This window comes from Hemitrygon akajei, chromosome 29, assembly GCF_048418815.1.
Source record: "Hemitrygon akajei chromosome 29, sHemAka1.3, whole genome shotgun sequence".
Taxonomy (NCBI): Eukaryota; Metazoa; Chordata; class Chondrichthyes; order Myliobatiformes; family Dasyatidae; genus Hemitrygon; species Hemitrygon akajei.
Window position 1 is genome coordinate 30092828 of NC_133152.1, and position 22395 is coordinate 30115222.

The 22395-nt window shown below is 38.9% G+C and overlaps 1 protein-coding gene across 9 annotated transcripts in view; it reads left to right on the forward strand.

The window, feature by feature from the left end:
- camta1a (calmodulin binding transcription activator 1a) overlaps positions 1-22395 on the forward strand; it is a 1224644-nt gene that overhangs the window by 616788 nt on the left and 585461 nt on the right. For all 9 annotated transcript variants that reach the window (XM_073032065.1, XM_073032068.1, XM_073032066.1 and 6 more), the window contains exon 4: positions 805-940. In XM_073032065.1, the coding sequence (XP_072888166.1) occupies positions 805-940 (136 nt within the window). The remainder of the gene's footprint in view (positions 1-804; positions 941-22395) is intronic.

Sequence of the window (22395 nt, forward strand, 5' to 3'; positions counted from 1 at the left end):
GTGGTGCCTCACCTAAAAGGACTGTCGGGGGCCTGGGATGGTGGTGAGGAAAGAAATGTGGGGGCAGGTGTAGCACTTCTTCCGTTTGCAGGGATGAGTGCCCGGAGGGAGGTCGGTGGGGTGGGATGGGGGGGATGAATGGACAAGGGAGTCGCGTAGGGAGAGATCCCTGTGGAAAGCCGAGAGTGGGGGGGAGGGGAAGATGTGGCTGGTGGTGGGATCACATAGGAGGTGGCGGAAGTTACGGAGGATTATACGTTGGATTTGTAGGCTGGTAGGGTGATAGGTGAGGAATCTTATTTTGTTTGAAAAATGTCATGTACCATGCCTCAGAGAATAAATGTGTGACAGTTATCCATGCAGTATAAAGAAATGGCTTGTTCAGACCATGCCAGATTAGTTTGCCTGAGCTTTGTTGGCCCCAGTACTCCTGTGAAGAAATAAGCCAGATGGTGGGCTGCTCTGAATTTTCATTGCACTGCCCATAAATCTTCCTCATAAAATCTATTTTTGAACCTCAAGCTTTTCATTCATGAAGATTGGATGCTTTGGAGAGGGATTTAATGATAAGTGAAAAGTTCTGAACCATTATGATGTCGAGCTAAATCGAAAGGGTAATGAGGTTGTGGAGAGAAAGCATGAGCAAGATCAAAACACGAACACCCCCTGAATTTAAAAGGAGAGTGCTCCTAAAGATTGAAATATGGTAGGTTTGTCTTTGAATGGGATGTGACAAGTTGTAACTATTTTATAAGATTCCCATTTTCTTATTTCCCATCTTGTTTCCTCACTGAAATCTTGCAGGCCCCAAAATGGCTCCATGATCTTATACAACAGAAAGAAGGTGAAGTACAGAAAGGATGGCTACTGCTGGAAGAAACGGAAAGATGGCAAAACTACACGGGAGGATCACATGAAACTGAAGGTGCAGGGTGTGGAGGTAAGGCTAAACAACATAGCAACACGAGTTTATTTTGAATGTTTTCTGGTAACAATATCATGGGAAAATCTACAGTCATGTTAACCCAATATTGGACGTGGGGATGAGCTGACACCTCTGATGAGCCTTTCAATTTCACTTAGTTTTGTTGCAGAGGGGACAAAGTACAACTATATAAATTGTTAAATCTGTGTACTGGTAGTATTTCATATTTGAGAACCATATCATAATTCAACATATTTGACATTTATAGGCTTTATCCATTTCCTTGCACTTTTATCTTGTCACGTCTGCTGTCCTGAGGTGGGGAAACAAGTCAGCCTAATTTTGGGCTTCCTGGCCAACTGTTAATGGACAATATTAATATATACAGTATTTCCAGTCAAACCTTATGAAGTTCTGCTTCAGTTGACTGGATTGGTGGATATTAGGCAAATCAGAGTAAATATAGCTTCAAGGTATCTCCAGCAAGTTTTGAAGCAGCAGGTGAAGTGTCTCAGGAAAAGAGTTCAAACTCTGATAGTGTGGTGACGCCAAGGAGTGAGCCACAGTCAGTAGGAAGGTTTTTGTATAGTTATATAATTGTCACCTGGACTGAGATACAGTGAGAAACTTGGTATGCCATCCAGGCAAATCATGCCATACGTAAGTACATCAAAGGAGTAAAAAGAATACAGGATACAGCGTGGAACTGCAGAGAAAATGCAATTGTAGGTAAATAAGTCCCTGCAAGAGCCACAATAAGACAGACTGGAAGATCAAGATCCATCTTCAGCAAAGGTCCTTTCAAGAGTCTGATAACAGCAGGATGAAAGCTGCCCCCGAGTCTGGTGGTATGTGTTTTCATATTTTTCACTCTGATGGGAAAGAGGAAAAGAGAGAATGCCCGGGGTCAGAGAGGTCCCTGATTACGTTGATTCCTTTCGCAAGGCAGTGGGTAGTGCAGGGGGAATCAGTGGAGGGTAGGCTAATTTATATGATGGACTGGGCTGCACTCGCAACTCTCTGCAATGTCTTTGTCTTGAGTTGAGCATTTGCCATACTCAGCTGTAATGCCTCCAGATAGGATGCTTTCTATGGTGGATCTGTAAAGATTGTTAAGAATCCCTGGGGACATGGCAAATTTTTTTTAGCCTTCTGAGGAAGTACGTAGATACATTGGTGTGCCTTCTTGGTTAGAACATCAAGATCCATCTTTAGTGAGTAAGAACTCCAGTCAAGCACAGGGAATTGTGGAGGAAGTATTGTCACCTATTCTTACTGATTGCGGATGTAAGCCTCAGGCTGAGATTTCTTCATGTTCCCTTTGTATAAGACTTACCTGATCAGATTTTTCTTCTTCTATGTAGTTCTAACAATTAATGTGTTGAACTGCATTGATGAGAGGATAGCAGATAGTGTCATTATTGAGCTGTGCCAATGTGTTTACCGTTTGTTTGCGTGGAAATTTAACACATCCCGTTTACTCAGTATCCTTCAGTACACAAGCCTAAATTTCTTGTTGGATACTTGTACCTGGCAGTGTAATGCTAATGGAGCAGGATCACCAGCCTAACAATCTTGAGCTGAAGCCACATTGTATCAAATTATTAGATTAAATTCAATGAATCTGGTAGTTTATGGATCAGTTCAGAAAAATTATGACCTTGAAAATGGCTAGGATATCATGCAAACATTATTTAATGAATGGAATCTGTTTATTTTACCTGTTATGGTCTCCATGTGACTCCAGACCTGCATACAAGGTTAATTCTTAAATGCTGCAGCTCACCTGGTGGAAGTGGTCACTTTCAAGTTCTCCACTAGTCTGATTTAGATCAGCAGCTGAGCAATGGGGGAGCCCAAAACCAATGGCTTTCCACCCCAGTGCAGTGTGTTTTAATGTCACATTGTTCAGTGGAACAGAGACCAATTTTTTATCTTTGTTGTTTTACAGCGAACTACTCTTAGATTTTCTTTGCATGATGGGAGAGTTCCACAGACAATCTTCTGGTTTTCTCTGAAGCAATTTTCTGTTCTCTACCTCACACTGATTTTGATAACAAGAATACTTTGGCGAATGTAGTTTCAAAGACCATTACAGCCTGTAAGTGGCTCACTAGATGCATACATCATCAAGCAAAATGGGAAAGTCCTGGTGGGATCCCCATTTGGCACTGAGCAGTTTGATTTCAGCCAAAGCAGTCAGCGTGATACACCTGCTCTGCCCATATATGGGCTAAAGTAGAGAAGATGAACTAAAGCAGAGTGTCTTATTGATGATGCTCTATGAAAATTAGCTGAAGGTAAGAATAGGCTTGACTGTTGTACCTCCCACATTTAACACTCTCTGTATGTACATAGAACCACTTGGGTAAGAACTGGGGAGCTGGAAAATAAATAAATCTGGATTTCATTCAGAGTTAGCTTATTCAAGAGAGACAAGACAAGTCATGATGCAACTGCCAATCACCTGCAGGGCTGTGATATTGCGACATTGAACAATAGCACTGGGGCTTTGTAGGAGGATTGCAAGATAGGCCGAGTTTATAAATGAAGAATGTCAGCAGCAGTTGTCACCCACTCACTTCTAACGTAATAGCTACAGGCAACTTCAGTTTAAAAAAAGAGTAAGTTTATTCAGCAATCATAAGTTAATTATATTATATTACTGCAATAGAGAAAACTGCTTGTGGGAATGTATTCAAAAACACAGTTGAGCAGCATAATGAAAAATTTTGTAACTTGTCATTTAATTAATAATTGACATTATGTTCGTTAGACTTACATGCGCAGTGAATCTACTTTGAACTAGTGAGTGCACGTGTGCCTTTTCAGACAAATCCTGCTAATAGAGGGGGTCAAGGGCTGACTAGAATGGTTGATCAGATTAGCTGTTTGGGGAAAGAAACTTTTATGATGGTGTGACTTTTTTATTTAATAGCCCTACACTGCTTTCTATAAGGTAACTTTTGGAAAAGGCAGTTTGCATGGTGGATAGTGTCTGCAATGATTTTTCCTGCTTGCTGCCTTGTCCTGCAGTGATGGTAGACTGCAGCCAGTGACCTTTTCTGCTGACCTTAGCCCACTGTAACTTTCATATACTGTGAGAGGATGCAGCACGAAACCAGACAATAATGACTGATGTCAGGATACTCTCCAGAACTGCACCAGTATGTACAGGGGAAGATGGAATTTTACCAACTGTCACAAGAAGTTTAACCTCTGCCGAGCCTTTTTGTTAATGAAAGATATATGGTTCTCCTACCTGAGTTTTTGCAAAATAATGATGCCCAGCAACCTGAATGTTGAAACAATGCTAACTGTAGAGTTATTGATGATGAGTGGGCGGAGAGGCTTCACATTACTCCTGAAGTCGATATGTGTACCTGTGGTTTTAAGGGCATTCAGCTCCAAGTTGTTGTGATCATGATTGAGCCAGATGGTGAACAAATACTCAACAGTTATTATCGACCCATCTATATTGGTAGTGAGTTCTTGGGATACAGGAAACGTGCTCTTAATAAACCAACTGTTTCATTATTGTATCAACAAAACCAAACACTTCCTAAATAGCTTTATTTGTTAAGTGTCCTGCAAATGAATTCATTCTGTTTTTTGTTCATTGAATAATGGCAGGCTGGTGGTGCAGCGGCATCTGCATCAGACATTGATGTGAGTCGAATCAGGTTCGAGTCCAGCCAGCACCTTGCAAGCTTTCCATCTAAGCTGGATTGAGCATCGAGCTAGCAATCTGACCTTGTAACAAACAGACAGGTACTAAAGAAATGGCAAGATTGTTGCACCATGCATCACGAGGCATCGAGAAGAACTCAACTCGTTGAGTAATGCTCTACATTCAACCCATCATGTCTCTGGCAGCTTTTTCAAAAGGCTATCCAATTGTGCTATTCATCCTGCTGTTTTCCCAAAGTATTGGAAAAGTTTAAGTTATCCAATTTCCTTCCAAAAATAAATATGGAATCTGCTTTGTCCTTTCATATTGCATATTTTGGATTGTAACATTTGTGCATTATAAAAAATCTTTTGATCTTTTGGTAACTTGTTCTGCAAAGTTAAACTACTTGTTTTCTAAAAAGAATATGAGGTTAAGTAAGGTTAAGATATCTGGCCTGTGTCTTTGGTAGGACAGTGAAGGGGGCTTGATGATTTATTACAGTTTGGACTGAAACATCTGTTGTTATAGTTAGAAATGGTTGTAATAGCAACATGATGTGAAGCCCACAGGCATTTCATTGTGTTGCTTTGTAATTTGCATGCTGCTCACCTTGAATCAAAGTCAAGGCTTTCCACCTTGCTGCACAAACAATTTAATGGCTGCAGTGCCACGTGACTCAGTCATTCAAAGCAAGGCTGGGTATTTGTTTTCGTACTTGAAGCAGCTCACCTTATAGTAAGTACACTAACTAAATGCTGAGCTCATACATTACCAGAATACTTTTGGACACCTGCTGCAGTTTTTCTTCAACTTTTTCTCCGCAATCTAAATTATGATGATATTTCAGACCATCAAACATATCTACCTATCCACAATGTTCCCTTGGCACTTTTATAATTGACCTGAATAGTTTGTTGGTAACTGTTACTATTCATTCCTTCATAAGCCCTCTTTCATTGCACTTTGCTGGTTTACCATGTGACATAATTTTATATTTCGTTGGGAAAAAAATCTTTCTAGATTTCAGCTGTTATTAATCTATAAATTTGCTAATGCAGAGAAATACTTAACATCTTCAGTTAGCATCAGCATGTGATTTCACGGATGTTAACTTCTCTCTGGCATCCCTTCTCAATAATCCAAAACGCAAATCTAGTTAGTGAGTGCCAATGTTTCCTTTATTTTTTTTTACAGTTGCATGGACCAACCATTACTCTAAGCGGGACATTTTTACACAGCCAGAAAACTGCACAGTACTTTAAATGCTTTTTTTGTTGTAGTATGTATACTATGACTATTTAGAATGAAAATTGAAAAATCACATGCTTTCAGTTTTATTTATTTATTAATTGTGGCATCCATCATTAAGGATCCTATCACCCAGGAGATATCCTCTTGTCATTACTGCTGCCATGGAGAAGGTACAGGAGCCTGAAGGCACACACTCAATGATTCAGTAATAGCTTCTTCCCCTCTGCCATCGTATTTTTGAATGGAGATTGAACCCATGAACACTACCTCACTACTTTTTAACCTCATTTTGTACTACTTATTTAATTGAACTTCAAAAAATTAAATACACATACTCTAATGTAGTTTTTATTATTATTGTATTGTGTTGCAATGTACATAACAACAAATTCATGACATATGCTATTAAACCTGATTCTGATTCCAAAAGATGCGATGACATACAGTACAAAAGAAAATCTTTCACTTTTTGTAAATTTGTTTTCTAGCTGCACAGTAACAAAGGTTACATGCATGGGATAATTTCAGTTACTATGCGGCCATGCACCCGTCCAGCTTAGAGGGAACAGTGGTGAGTGGCCATGTATCACTCTAGCCTGGATGCGATCAAAGTCGAGTATGTGCCTGTTCCCCGGACAATCCCTACAGATGAATCTTTCAATAAGAATCAATAGCTTATCTTTCCCATTGTTAACACAAGGACAGTTGAGCCAATTGCAGTAGTCACCCCAGGACCTGGACTACTTCCAGTGGACTGCATTTGGTTTTCACGGTGTAGCCTTCTTCACATTGAAGATACCAAATGCTATGCAGAGCACCCACACTCAATGTGCCCAGGTGACTATTAGTTCCGTCCTGGTTGTGTGCCAGTTTGATTCACCCTTCTGCTCTGATATCACTGACTCACAGCCTCCTACTCTTACAACAAGACCCAAGGCAAGCTTGATTCTTTCAATTTCCACCCCGGGCATGTGGTAGGGTGCTGGATTTGTTGTCAAATTCTCTAACCTTAGATAATTTGCTCTTTCTCTGTTTGTATTAGAACTGGCCATTTTTGCTTCCTATCTTTTTCACTCTTCCTTTTTATGTATAATCATGTGATACAATGTTAGATAAATGATGTAGCATTAGCATCACATTACACAGAAAAAGCTTAATTTTATTTTAACTGCTCCATTATTTTACCCCATCATAACAATTCCCTTTATTCTACCCATTGCGCTTCCCCACTTTTTTTGCTTCCTGAAATGGTTTGTTACTCTCTTTCTCAATTCTGATGGAGAACCTGACACCTGAAATTCAGGTGACTTCTGAAACTGGTACCTCTCATCGGTGAACAACACTGTCAAAAATTATTAACATTTACTTAGCAATGCTCATGACTTTAAATAAAAGGATTATTTAAATTCTCTTGATTGTTGGCCTCTTTTAAATTTGCTTAATGTGAAACTAGCTGTGAAGCAAATGCTGCGAAGGAACAGCATTGTAGATCTGAGTAAAGCCTTAAAATAACAGTATGTAAGCCATGTTGCTCAAGGGGTGACTTTTAAGTACTTTGTTATTTTAAATTACATTTATTTTTTGATATGGAACAGCATGGGACCTAGCAAGTATCAGAATTCCAACTAGTGCAGCTGGCTTTTGGGGGACATGGTGAATATTTAACATTTTCAAATCAAATGGAGAAGATTAAGTAAACCTCTGGGAAGAAAAGTTGCTGCACTCAGCAGTGCAATTCTAGGCAAGGTTGTTGATCTGCTACTGGTAATCAAATTTAAAAGGCCATCCTTTCATCCATCTTTACAGATGGGACATTAAGCCTGGGCCTGTTTACCCTCTTGAGTAGACATAAAGGATTCCACAGCAACGTTTCAGAGAGTAGAAAAGTTTCCATCAGTTCGTTCATTTGTTCATATGTGCCATGTCATACGACATGGTTTTTCCATGACCATGATTGTTCTTGGCAAATTTTTCTACAGAAGTGGTTTGCCATTGCTGCCTTCTGGACAGTCTCATTCCAAGATGGGTGACCCCAACCATTATCGATACTCCTCAGAGGTTGTCAGCCAGGCATCCGTGGTCGTATCACTAGGACTTGTGATCTGAATCAGCTGCTCATACGACCATCCACCACTTGCTCACGTGGCTTCACGTGACCCTGATCAGGGAGGCTAAGCCGGTGCTACACTCTGCCCAAGGATGACCTGCAGGCTAGTGGAAGGAAGCCTTCTTTAAACCTCCTTTGGTAGAGATGTATCTCACCCCGCCGCCCTTTCTACCAGTATCCAGATCAAATTTTACTCTTCATCCAGCGTTGTTAAACCGGATGTTTTGGTCATTGTTACACAGAACATAGAATAGTACAGCACAGGAACAGGCCCTTCGGCCCACAATGTTGTGCTGAACCAAATAAATTAATCAAATGGCCAACAAAACTAATCTCTTTTGCCAACACGATGCTTCATTTTCCTCTCATTCATGTACTTATCTAAATGACTCTTTAAGATCCCTAATGTATCTGCCTCTACCAGCACCACAGGCAGCATATTCCAGGCACCCACTACACTATGTGTGTTAAAAAATACTTTCCTCATACATCTCCTTTGAAGTTACCCCCTTTCACATTAAATCCATGCCCTCTGGCATTAGACATTAGTTTCATTGGAGATTGCTATGTGGGTATTATAAGCAAGTCAATTACAACATTGACTCAGAATACAAAATATACTTACTTTCAGATTTCTTATTGCTTCTGTCAAACCTTCCTCTTTCTATTTTCAGCCAGCTCAACCCTACTAATTATTTATTTTATTGTCCAAAAGTATTGACTCTTAGTTCTTTTCTGCCAACCAGAATGAACATTGGCAAGCTACTGAAGTAAACCAAGTTGTAGCGAAATTTGCTACTGAACTGAACAAATGCATATTTTGCTGCAAGACTTTCTGGAGTAGTTGGAGTGAATGCATTGATACTTTCAATCCCCAGCCCCAAGGGGACTGAGGCCTCCTATTACAATATTGCTCTCGCTATCCTGAGTTGAGATCAGCTCACTCAGCACGAAGGTGAAACTTGTCCTAAGGCAGAATCTTTGCCCAATATACTGCTGCCAGAATTTTTATCTCTGTGAATCAATTCTTAACTGGAAGAGCAAATCACCAATTTGGGAGACTAGGTCGTGTGGGAAATTAAGGAAGGAAAGAATGAAAGGACCAAAGTAAAATGTCCCAATAGATTTCTGATGTGGAGAAATGAGCAAATCTGCAGTTGTTCTACTTTGACAAACGAAGATTAAGGACATTTCACAGAGATGTTCAATTTTCTCAGAGATTTTGATAGAATAAGCAAAGCAGAAGATGGCAAGAGGAGAGGAAGTTCTTTAAAAACAAACACAAAATGCTGGAGGAACTCAGCAGGTTGGGTAGTATCTACAGAAAAGAGTAAACAGTCGATGTTTCAGACCAAGACCCTCCTTCAGGACTGGTAAGGAAGGGGAGAATAGTTGGCGTTTTGGGCTGAGGCTCTTTCCAGTCCTGAAGAAGGGTCTTGTCCCGAAACATTGACTGTTTACTCTTTTCCAAAGATGCTGCCTGGCCTGCTGAGTTCCTCCAGCATTTTGTGTGGGTTGCTTTGGATTTCCAGCATCTGCAGATTTTCTCGTGTTTGGAAGATTTTTTAATCTCATCAGTAATTGTGATCTGAAGGACACTATCTGAAAGAATGGTGGAAGCACTTCTAATAGTAACTCTTAACAAAGGAAACTGATAAGTATGAAGGGTAGAAGAGGCTAGGCTTTAGAGTGAAGAAGGGCTGGTTAGTCAAAAAGCCTGCCTAAATTATTTTGTGAGATAGAGGATGAAACCAACTATTTTATTATCCCACTGTGATTATTTTCCTTTTTCTTTTATAATCTCAATTGTGGATTATTTAAACTTTTAGTTTGCTGGAAAATTAATAAAAAATCATTAAATCAGATTTTTCAGATTTTTGAAGAGTCTTTTTAGGTCTTGAACAATGTTCTTGGAACATGGAACATGGCTAATAATGGCAGAAAAAGCAAAGATAGCGGCAGTGAGCTCTTGGGAAGCAATGCTGTCTGTTTGAATGATGCACTGGATTGGTACTGCTTCCTAACAAATACGTAACTCAGTTAGACCAAGCTATGCCTGTACCTTTTACCTTTATAAAGCAGCTGGTAGTATGTTTGGGAAGAATCTAGTCCAGCCACATCAAAGCACAGAATGAGGACAGTATTAAATGGAGACCTTAGCATGCATTTTTATCAGAGTTTTATTGACAGGTTTTGGTAAAATGGTGCAAATCTCTTCCCCGCCCGATATATATATTTATAGTACATTGCCATTACTACCTGGAGCATTGTCTCATTCTAGGATCCTGCAACTCATCCCCTTAGAAAGGAAAAAGTTTTAAGTAAATGCAAAAAAATTATTATTAGCTCAGTTAGCAAAAAGGTTATTTGTTCGAGTGCCACTCCGGAACCCCGAAATTGTAGCTCAGGATGACACCCTAGAGCAGTTTTGAAGAATACTGAATTATCAGCAGTGTTCTCTTTCAGATACAGTGAGAATCTGTCTGTCTCCCAGGTGAACTTGTATGTTTGCATTTTGAAGAAGAGCACCTGTAAGTCTTCAACCAATGTTGTTCAAACAGGTTATCTGGTCGTGATATTATTCCAGTTTGTAGGAATGTGCTGTTCACAAATCACTTACATTAAATGGTGGCTTTTTTTGGGGAAGACACTTGAATGGCTGTATAGGGCTTTGTGATGTCTGTCGTGAAAGAGCTTATCTAATTGCACACTTTTCCTTTGTATTAAATACAATTCCATTCAACCTTTCACATTGACAGACTCCTGATTTAATTTGACTGTGCACAGGTGTCATGCATCCCCATGCCTACAGGCACATTTAACTGTCTGCATGCAGTCAGCCTCAGGTGCTAGTGGCATTCTGCAAGGCACTAAAATCTGTTTCTGTCGTGATGCCACAGCTCAGAAAGCTGCCATCTTCATTTTCAGAGGTCTTGTTTATGATACAAGGAACTAGTATCCATCCAGATAAATTGAATTATGAATTATTACTAATATGTAGCCATCCACGAAGCTACCAGAGAGCTGAGTGTTTTGACTTGTCTCAGTACTAACATCATCATTGTAGTGTCTGCAGATCATTGTTCAATGACCTGGAATTGAATGCCTCTTGTAATGGAGGACATCTGCGTGGACTGAATTTGGATCATTAGACTGTGGGTGATACAACAAATGCCAGAGGACAAACACAAACCACTATTACGTTATTTCCTCCTTTTCCCTTAAGCTTTATCCTCACTCAAGGACAATATTGCTTAAGTTCAGACACAGGAAAGTCACCAAGATGATTAGGAAAAAAAGCTGAAGGAAGTGGGAGTTGTTTACTTATTACCTTGAGATAATTAACATGTGGTGTGACCAAATTGATCTGGGTTAATTGTTATATCTAGTACAGAAATATTAGAAGTCACAAGACAAATTTTCTAAGTTGAAGGAAGTATCTTTACTTGAAGATGTCAAGAAAGAACATCAATACAGACAGTATAAATCCAAACTAAGGGAATTTAAGTGTTTTCTTTGAGATCAGATGGGGATGATTGGAGGCAAAGAGCAGTGTTCTAAAAACATGTCATACTGTCAAAATCACCTTTCTTGTTCTTGCTGACATTATGTGAATCTGCATAGGGTTAATGGTAGCTCTCTGCCAGAAATCATAGCAGGTGAAGGTGAATGGCTGCATGGACAATAATTGCATCAGACTCAAGAAGTCAATGGCCAGTCAAAGTAAGAGCAATTCTGGCTTCTAAAATCCACGATCATAATTTGTTCATTTAATTGTGAAATACCTGTTCCATTTCTGTGACAAGTTGATGATACCAACTTGGTAGAATAACATGAACTGTTAACTCTGACTCTAAATCCATGGCTGGTAACAGCCTTCAATGTGTTGTCCAGTTGTTTTTCTTTTTTGTATGAACTTTGACAAACTAAACTTCATGAAAGAACATACTTAATGATCATCTCCTGGTATCCACTTACATGTGCATGAACCTTCCGCATTCTTTGGTTGACAGGAAGGACTGCTTGATTTTCACCATTAATCCCCTCTATAGCCTCCAGTTTATAATGCAAAGATGATGAGGTTAACTGTATTCAGTATTGCAGTACATGAAAGTATCTGTACTTCAAGCTGTGCCTTGCTCTGACCCTCTCCCATGCATATTTTGTGCATAGGTCCAATCACAGAAAATGCTGATGAGGAAAAGGTGAAGCATTCTCAACTTCTAAAACATAGTTGCCCATGCCTTTTCTGTTGGTTATTAACTAAGATTTCTATTCATATTATGTAAACTTTATTCATTCACTCATTTGCAAGATATGAACATTATTCACAAGTTGGTCATTGAGTGAAAATTGCCAGCAAACAACTTATTGCCATTGCTAATTGTTCCCTGACATAGCTTGCTTGCCCTTTACAGAGAGAATTAAGAGTCAAATGCATTGTTAGCTCTGGAGTTGCATGTAAGCAGACAAAGAGAAGGATTCAAGGCAGATTCCTTCTCTAAAAGACAGTTCCATGATCACTGGAGGTGACAGCTTCTCAATAGCTTTTTTGCATTGATTCAACAATTATGATTGTCCTGCTTATTAAAATTTGTTATCAGTTACTTTCAACATAACTGTTCTGGATCAATTGTCTTCAGCAAGATTTAAAATTGAAGTGCCAGGAAAATTGCAGCATCGTCATGGGACAGAGTGACTAATGTGAGTCTGCTGTTCAAAAGTAGAGAGGAACCTCTATTGCTTAGGGACTGCAAGGATTATTAAGTTTGGTGTGAATCCTGAGAGAATCCCTCCTGAGGGAAACATATGTAAATATGTTGTTCCTTTACTGAGTCCTTTGCGGTAATAATGAGGGCAAATATCACTGCGAAGAGCGACGGAGCACATTTCTGAACAGATATTCCATCTTATCAGGGTCATTGCACTCAGCCGCTTTGTGCTGTACCATAAGTCAACGTTGTTTGTCCCATAGTACAGGACATTACCACAACTTTACATTATAGAACACAATTGCCTTACAGTAGTGATCACAACAGTCCCACAGTGTAGGACATGTTGAGGGGAACACCACAAGCCATTGTAAATAATGTCACTATATGATGCAGACATATCCATCTAGAAGCTTAGCCCTTTGGTAGTGCATAATATCATAACCACACGGTCAAGGACACTATTACTAGAAATTTGGTAAAAACTTAAAAAACAGGATTTCCAGAGTTGTAATCTCTGGATTACTACTCATGCCAGAAGTGAGAAATAGATATATCGTGCAGTTCAATATGTGGCTAAGAAGCTGATGCAGGATAGAGGGCTTCGGATTTATGGATCATTGAGCCATTTTCCTGGGGAGTGGAGCCAGTACAAACTAGATAGTTTGCAACTGACCTGCAGGATGAACAAATATCCTCACTGGATTGTTTTTTACTGCTACTTGTGAGGGTCTATGTTGTCACAAAGCTGCCAACAGGGCTTCACTTCCAGATGAGCCCAGTGCTTCTGTGCTCACTTTGACCATCAAAACATAGAAGAACCATCATGACCCCCCCCCCCCCCGCCCCACAGCCCCTGATGATCCTGTGACTTCAGTTTCTGAGGCCAACATGAGAGCATCCTTTAGGAGGGTGAACACACGGAAAGCATCTGGCCCAGCTGGGTACCTGACTGAGCTGATCAACTGGCTGGAGTGTTCACTGAAATCTTTAACTTCTCACTTCAGCAGTCTGAAGTACCTACCCGTTTTAAGCAGGCTTTAATTATACCAGTGCCTCAGAAGAATATGATAACCTGCCTCAATGACTATTGTCCAGTTGTATTTACACAAATCACCATGGTGACTTGGATCTACTCCAATTTGCCTACCAGCACAACACGTCCATAGCAGATGCCATTTCATTGGCTCTTCACTCAACCCTGGAAGCAAAGGTGTATATATCAGGATGTGATGAATCAGGAAATAGGAGGGAGATTGAAAATCCAGCTGAGTAGTGCCACATCAACAACCTCTTACTCAATGTCAGTAAGGCCAAGGAGCAGATTATTGACTTCAGGAGGAGAGAATTGGAGGTCCATAAGCCAGTCAGAGGATCAAAGGTGGAAAGGATCAGCAATTTTAAAGTCCTTGATGTTATCATTTCAGAGGACCTATCCTGGTCCCAGCACACAAGTGCAATTACGAAGAAAGCATGACAGTGCCTATACTTCCTGAGGAGCTTCTGAAGATTTGGCATGACATCTATAACTTTGACTAACTTCTATAGATATATGGTGAAGAATATATTGACTGGCTGCATTACGAGCAGGTCCCAGAGGACTGAAAAGTAGCAGTCGTGTTTTGTTTTCAGAAAGGGAAATAGGGGTAATCCAGATAATTATAGACCGGTGAGCTTCATGACAGTGGTAGGGAAGCTATTGGAGAGGAACTCGAGGGATAGGATTTATGTGCAGTTGGAAAGGTATGACTTGCTTAGGGGCAGTCAACATGGCTTTGCCAGTGGCATGTCATTCCTTACAAATTTGAATGAGCTTTTGAGGAAGCAAGAAGGGAGCGTGATGAGAGGAAGTCAGTGGATGGTATGGTATCTACATGGACTGTAGGAAGGCATTTGATAAGGTCCCTCTGGACAGGTTGATTTAGAAGACAAAGATGTATGGGATCCAGGGTGAATTGCAAGTTTGGATTCAGAACTGGTTTGCCCAAAGAAGACAGAGTAGGGGTGGAAGGTTGTTATTCTGGCTTGGGGTCCATGACCAGAAGTGTTCCACAAGGATTTGTGCTGGAAGCTGTGTTGTTTGTAATATAGAGCAGTGCAATACATTATGGACTCATTAGCCCATGATATTGTACTGACCTTTATAAATTACTATTCTTTGTTCTAGATCACTGCTTAATTGTTTACATCGAAAGGACCTGAAAGTGTGTCAGTGAAACCTGATTTTATAATTTATCCCTGTGAATGCATAGTTCAAGCTTACAACAAATGATCCATGAGACTATAACCTATTGAGGATAGAAATCCACCACGAAATAGGAACAAAAAAATAGTCAGTCTCAACCTGTATGTATGTATATTGGGATTTTAATAGAGGTAAAGCAACATATGATACTTCATAAGATCTTGCCCCAGAAAAATTGATACATCCAAGAGACCAGATAAGGCAATTTTAGAATAGGTGACAATAATTGATTTTTATAGGAAGAACTGTTTTAGAGAATTGTATGGCTTAGAGAACAAATTTAAGAGCTTAGGATACAGTAACCAGAAGGAACATCAATGGCTAGTGATGGATATAAAATCCCTTGCCGTAGCTTTCAGGCTAAACAATGGATTCATTAGAAATATCATTTAAGAGAACTTGGCCTAGAAATTTGGTAACACATCACAGTTTATTTTGTTGATTAAAAGGCGACAACCAACATCTCTACGTCATTTTGTGTGACTCCTCTCACTTCAATTGCATGTACCTTCTTCCATCAAGTTATACTCCCACAGGTAATATATTGGAATGCTAGGATAGATCTCTGAATTCATTTGGACTCCCACAATTTTCCAACTTGGGATGCAAGTGCTATAGCTGACTTAGTAATGATACAGTCTACATGTAAGTCATGGAGCTGATTGAGACTGCCCTGTCTCTGAGATGAACATGATTCAGAGAATTAGCATCAATTGTTGCTTTTTAAAAAAAGTTATGTAACCATTCGCTCCACTCACTCTCATTAAGAAACAATCTTGCAGCTGTAATCAAAGAAAAATAAGTTGAGATGTGGAGGTTGATCCTCAGTTTTATGTTGACTTCATAGAAACAGATTGATTGCATACAGATGGAGCCCATTCATTCAGTGATGTCCATTCTAGTCCTTTCATATTAATCCTATTTCAGGGTAGTATTTTTCCCTTTCAAGCATTCAACTTTTAAGGCAGTTCATTCGAGATGGCATCAAATCATATTGTGAAATATTTGTTTCCTCAGATCACTTCTGATTTGTCATTGATCTTAGATTTTGATATTATCCCCTGCATATCTAAAACCTGGTCTTGGTGCAAAGTTACTTTACATTATGGACAACTATTCCTCATAGAATTGCTGGTTTAGGTTGTTGTTTTGCCTTTTGAAGAGCAGATTTGTGTAGAAGAAAATGAACATCACGATTGTACACAGTTAACTGTTTTTAAGGGTAAGGAACAACAAATCATCCTTCTACTTCCAATCTCAGGCCTTGTGGAAAATGAATGTTTAAATTATGAAATTGTCTGCACACATGATAAAGCATTATTTGGACAAAGCACCAGAGAGCCAATTGCCGGTGAATCTGCACCTTCGGTTGGACCTTCATTAAAGGAGGGAATAAGATAAAGTGAGCATTGGATATTTGCTATTAGATTTTCCTATCAGACTGTAATCCCATGGTTACAAAGGAAGGAATAAAAATAGGTCTTGGGAAAATAGTGTGTAAATTGGCAGCCAATTCATAGCAACTTGATTTATACTCTCAAAGAAGATGAATTTATATCGCAAAGGGACTCTATGAACTGCTTCTGTAAACCTAAGCTCATTCAAACTCTTCAGCCTCTACCTTGTGAGTTTTTCACTCACCACCCTGAGTTTACTGACCTACATTGTTTCCCAGTCTGCAGTTCTTCTGTTTTAAAGTTCTCACCCTTAATTCCAAACTGTCTCTCCATTTCTGCAATCGCTTGTAATTGTCACTGTTCCTCCTTTGCTGCCCTCTTTTTGCATCCCTAACTTTTACTGCCATTAGTGGCTTTGCCTTCGGTTCCCCTGTAAATGCTGAATTCTTTTTCTAAGGGCTTCCTTCCTTTAAAACATGATTTAAAAAACCCCACTTTCTCTTAACCACTCCTTACGTGGCTCAGAAGAAAAGAAATTAAATTGTCTAATAACTTTCCAGTAATGTGTTAAAAACATATAAATACGTGTTGTGGTGTTGCCAATTAAATTTTTGACTAAGAGGTAATAAGCATATTTCATGAGTTTTGGTATTCAGAGTGAAGCTTTTCACACCAATCATCTCATCAAAAGTTAACAAATCCTAAGACTGCCGAACTTTGCCCTACCTAATTCAACCTATAGGTGAGGAAGAGGCACAACAGAAAACAATCAATCCCAAATTATGCATCATAAGTGTGTTGGGAACAAGTTGCAACTCATTTCTCCCTGGGTGATCTGTTAAAAAAAAACAAGGATTATATCCATGCCAGGCTGTGCTCAATACTTTGGTACATTGTGTTCTTACAGTGGTATTACTGTGTACCAGTGAGGTGCCTGGAAATGCTGCCGCTTATTTACAAAATAGATGATACAATGAAAGCATAATATATATAACAAATAAGAAGGAATGGTTCAGTTAGTTCTTTGCTGTTATTTCATTGTTCAGTATGGTTCTGGTTAATCTTTTAAATCAGCACTATCTTCCTTCACCGACTGCATACACCCAAGCATCTGTCAAAATCTGTCTTGAACATACTCAGTGACTAGACCTCCACAGATTTCTTGGGTAGAGATTTTTTTAAACATTCACCATTCCTTGGTACTTATGAACAGAAAACCCTTATATTGAGACAATGAGTTTTGGTTCTCAACTTACCAACAAGGTAAACATCATTCTAGCATCAACCCTGTCAGTCCCTGTTGTAATGTTGTTAATTTTATTGAGATTATCTGTATACTAAAGTCTAGAAGCCCAGGCTACTAATCTCTCCTTGTGCAAATGAGGCTCCTGTCCCAGGAATCATATTATGTTCCCTCTATTGCAAGTACGATTCCTCTTTAGATAGGTAGACCAGACCTATACACATTATTTAAGATGCATTCTCACTAGGGTCATGTTAGACATTTTACTTTTATAATCTAATTCTCAGGCATTAAAGGCCAGAAAACCACTAGATTTCCTAATTGCTTGCTGTACTTTTATGCTAATTTTTAGTGATTCAAAGACACCCAGGTTCCTCTACATACCAATGTCTTTTAGCTCTTCCATTTCTTTCTATCAAAAGGAATGATCTCACATTTTTTTTGCATTATGTTCCATCTGGTAAATCCTCTTCCATTCACCAAGCTAATCAATATCCCTCTGAAGCCCTTCTGTAACCTCCTCATGGCTTACACAGCCACCCAGCTTTGTATAATTATCAAACTTGAATATATTAACTCTAATTTCTTAATAGAAGCTCCCCTCTTACTAATCCCTGAGAAAATCACAGCTTTCTAATAAAAAAATTAACCTATTTATTTTTTTCTGTTCATTTATCAGGCCTTAATTCATGCAAATATGACTTTCACTTCATAACCTCTTGGATTACATTTTATGAAAAGCCCCTCAACCACACTTGTTGAAGCTTCTTTGGAAAGGTTAAGATAAGCAAAGGTTCTAATGGGTCCCATACAAAATGAGACAAGGTGAAAGTGGCAGAAAATTAAAGAAGGACAATGACAGAGGAAACTTTTCAGTCGTAGTGGAGAACAATAAGTCTAGATTGAATGAGGAACTGATAGAATATAACATTACTGAAACATTTTATTGGATAAATTAAAGGGGAAGGTGATAAATTTCCTGGATCCAATAAGCTGTATCAGAATCCAAAAAAAAATTAACTTGTTATTCTTTTTCTGTTTTTTTTTGTCAATCAATCATTAATTTAGGCTTGTATGTTACTCCGAATAAACTACCTCCATAGGTTCCTATTCAAAAAATTCAAAAAAACAGGTTTATCAAATGTGATTTCACTTTCATAAGTCACCTCACCTCAGTTTGGTTATTATTTTTCAAGAGCCTGCTGGTATTTGCTTAATATATTCTAGCAGTTAACCTAACTCTAACTAATCTATAGTTCCCCATTTTCTCTCTTGCTGTTCTTAAGTGTAGTGTTAGATTTGCTGTCTTCCAATCTGTCAGATCCATTCTAAAATCTATGGACTTATATTTTGCTTTACATATCTTTAGAAGAACTTATAATCTCATGTTCTGTACTGTGTTTTCCTTATTAATTTCTTGTTCTTCTTTTGCTGAAAACTGAAAATTTTCCCTATGCTTACTGAACTTGTAGGCAGTACAAGCCTTTTCTTTTGTTCTAATAGTTTTGAACCACCCTGTTAACCAAGGCTAGACGAATCTCCAATCTTTCTATTTTTTTGTGTCTTCAAAAGATGTATAGTTGTGGTAAAGTAGGAATTCTTTATATTATTAACCATTGCTCATTTACTGTTTCTCTTAATGCAGAGTCCAAATTTATCACAGCCAACTCACATCTTCATAGGTTTGCTTTGTTCAGGTTAATTTATATATAGCTATATCCTGTATATTTAGATATACCCGTTGTCACAAAAACATGCAGGTTTCTATATTTCGTATATTTTCCAAGATCTCTAGGGCTTTGCAGCCTCTGTTAGTTTGAAAAATTAAAAATAAATATGCAGAGTCTTGAGGCCCTGGAGTGTAAGATGTCTTTGACATCGAGAACTGTAACTAGTGTCAAGGGAAACAAGCATTTATGTATTTGTAAAATATTTAAGAAGAGTTTGCTGGATGCTGAATGGGATATATTCTCACCCACTTGGTGAAGTAGGTTGAATTATTGTCTGAGAGTAATGCTCTTTTCCTCATCTAATTATAATGTATTCTATAAAATAAAAGCTTAAAGAAATTTTTCATTGATGTCATATACCTTCCATCTTGGAAAATAATAGGAATAGGGGCAGGTCACAGAGCTCTTCAAACTTGCTCTGCCACTCACTAAGTTTATTGATGAACTTCCACATCAACTTCACTTTCTTGCCCTACCTTATGTTCTTCTGTTACTTTAGCATCCAAAAATCTATTCATCTCCATCTTGAAATATAGTAAGCAGTTTATCATAGGCTGGAAAAATTCAAATTTTCACTATCCTTTGATGTCCTCACAGAACAACATGTTCTTCTCAGGAATTAATCTAATGAGCCTTAGTTGCAGCATTTTTCAGGCAAGAACATTTAATTGTCAAGATTGAACAAAGCACTCTTAGCCATTCACCAATAACCTGCCAACCAGTGTTTGGTTTGGGTTTGATCAGAATCACTCCACCCCAGGCCAGATCAAAGTTTTGATTCAAATGTGGACTAAATGATCAATTGCAGAGGGTGATTGTGCTTGAAATCAAAGCCGTATTTAACCAAGGATGGGATGATTGAATGAAAAATATTCCACTTGTTGGAGTCATACCTCACACAAAGGAAGACTATTTTGATTGTGGATGTCATTCATTCCAGCCCAACTATGCCACTGATGGAGTTTCTTGAGTCCCAACCATCTTCAGTTGCTTTATCAATGAACCTATGGGCAGAGGCAGAGATGTCCACTGAAGATTACAAATTGTTTAATTCCATATGTGACTACTTACTAAATGAAACAACCCATGCCTGTATATAACTAGATCCAGATGACCTTCAGGCATAGGCTGGTTAGTGGCAGTATGACCAGCTACAACAAGAGAGACTTGTATTGAATGATAATCAGTAACAGGTTAATTGTTGAATCTCCTGCCATTAACATTCTTGGAGTCACCATTGACCAGAACTTAAGTGAACAAGCTAAATAACCATGTTACCTTGAGCAAGCCGGAAGCTGGCTATCCTGTAATTACCAGTTCATGTCTTGACACCCCGAAGCCACAATTATTCATCAACCACAAGTCAAGATTGCGATGGAATACCTTTTTTCTTGAATGCAGCTCCAACAACACAGAAGTCAAATCTGTTGAGGATAAAGCAGTTTGCATCCTCCACTTCAAATGTTAAAAGTCTCCACCATGATACACAGTTTCTGCAATGTCTATTAGGTGCATAATTCAGTGTAGTTACTCACCTCGGCACACCCAACTGCATCTCTCGAATCCACCACAGTCACATGGGAATAACACCTATGTATACTTTCCTCCAAGATGACCTGGGAATAGATCACCATATCTTATCATAACTGCTCTACATCCTGGAGCTCTCCAACAGAACTGTGAGTACATCTTCACCAGAAGCTCTGCAGCAGATCAATAAAGTTATTCACCAGCATTTTCAAAAGAAGTTTGGGTTAAGCAATACATTTGGCCTTCAAAGCAATCCACATCCTGGAAAATGAATAAAACAAATAAGAAATTACTCATAAAATGCCCGTACGACTGTAGCAAGACTTACTTTTTTTTGCATTTCAGTTCCTCTTGTATTATTAGCCATGTTGATTGCTTGTGCACCTGACCATGATGTTCCTCTATGTCGCTCAAATGCTCTGAACACCATTATTTGACAGCTTTTAGCCATTTAAAATGTTTTAAAAACAGTTGTTGTTTACTGAGGTGCTTGATTGCACATTTAACTATAATATATTCTATCTTTCACCCTTTTATCCATTCATTTAACCAGTATAAAGTTCTTTGAAGGTACTTTGTGTCCATTTTAGAGTATATTTTCCTAGCCAGGTCATTTGCAAATGCAGCAACTTTACAATCAGTCCCAGCATTTAAGTAATTAATAAAGATTGTAAGTAGCTTCTAGGCTTCAGGTTTAATTCTGGTGGCGTTGTAAGATGACCTATTTAAGTTCACTGTTTTCTTCCCTGTAAACAATCATCAAACCATTTTAATGAGATCACTTCCTATCCTGTATGAATGTAGTTTGCCTTAGTCTTTTTGACAGTCTTGATATACTATATTTGCTGGTCAAAGTAAATTTATTATCAAAATTACATTTATGTCACCATATACAACCCTGAGATTAATTTTCTTGTGGGTATACTCAATAAATCTCAGGAATAATTACCATAACAGAATCAATGAAAGACCACACCAACTTGGCCCAACTGTTCCTGAACCTAGTTGTGAGAGTCCTAAGGCTCCTGTACCTTCTTACTGATGGCAGCAGTGCGAAGGGAGCATGTCCTCACTGATTTTGTGGTGTGTGTATATTGGGAGGGGATGGGTGGGGGTATCCCCAATGATGGATGCTGCTTTCCTGTGATATTGTTCATGTAGATGTGCTCAATTGTGCTTTGCCCTTCTATCAACCCACTGGTTACATCCTTAAAGAAAAACTTGTTAAATTCTATTTACCAGAAGAACTAGAAATAAAACTAAAACTAGATTGATACATCATGGAAACAGCCCATTTCAAAAACAATGTTGAGTTTATTAGATGGGTTGTTTCCCATCTTCCTTCTGTCTTTCTTTCCCTCTCACCCTCACCCGCTCCCCCTTTCCTCCTTTCCCCCCTTCCCCCCCTTTTCCTCTTACCTCCCTCCCTCCCCACCGTCCTTCCTATCTTCTCTCCCTCCTTCCCACCCTCCCTCAGCCATGGAACATTTCAGTTCACTAGAAGATTCCTGGAAGGAATTTTGGAAAATTGCTGACAGCATGCTTATTTTTCCTGAGTCCATCTCTTTTGGTATGTAGGCCA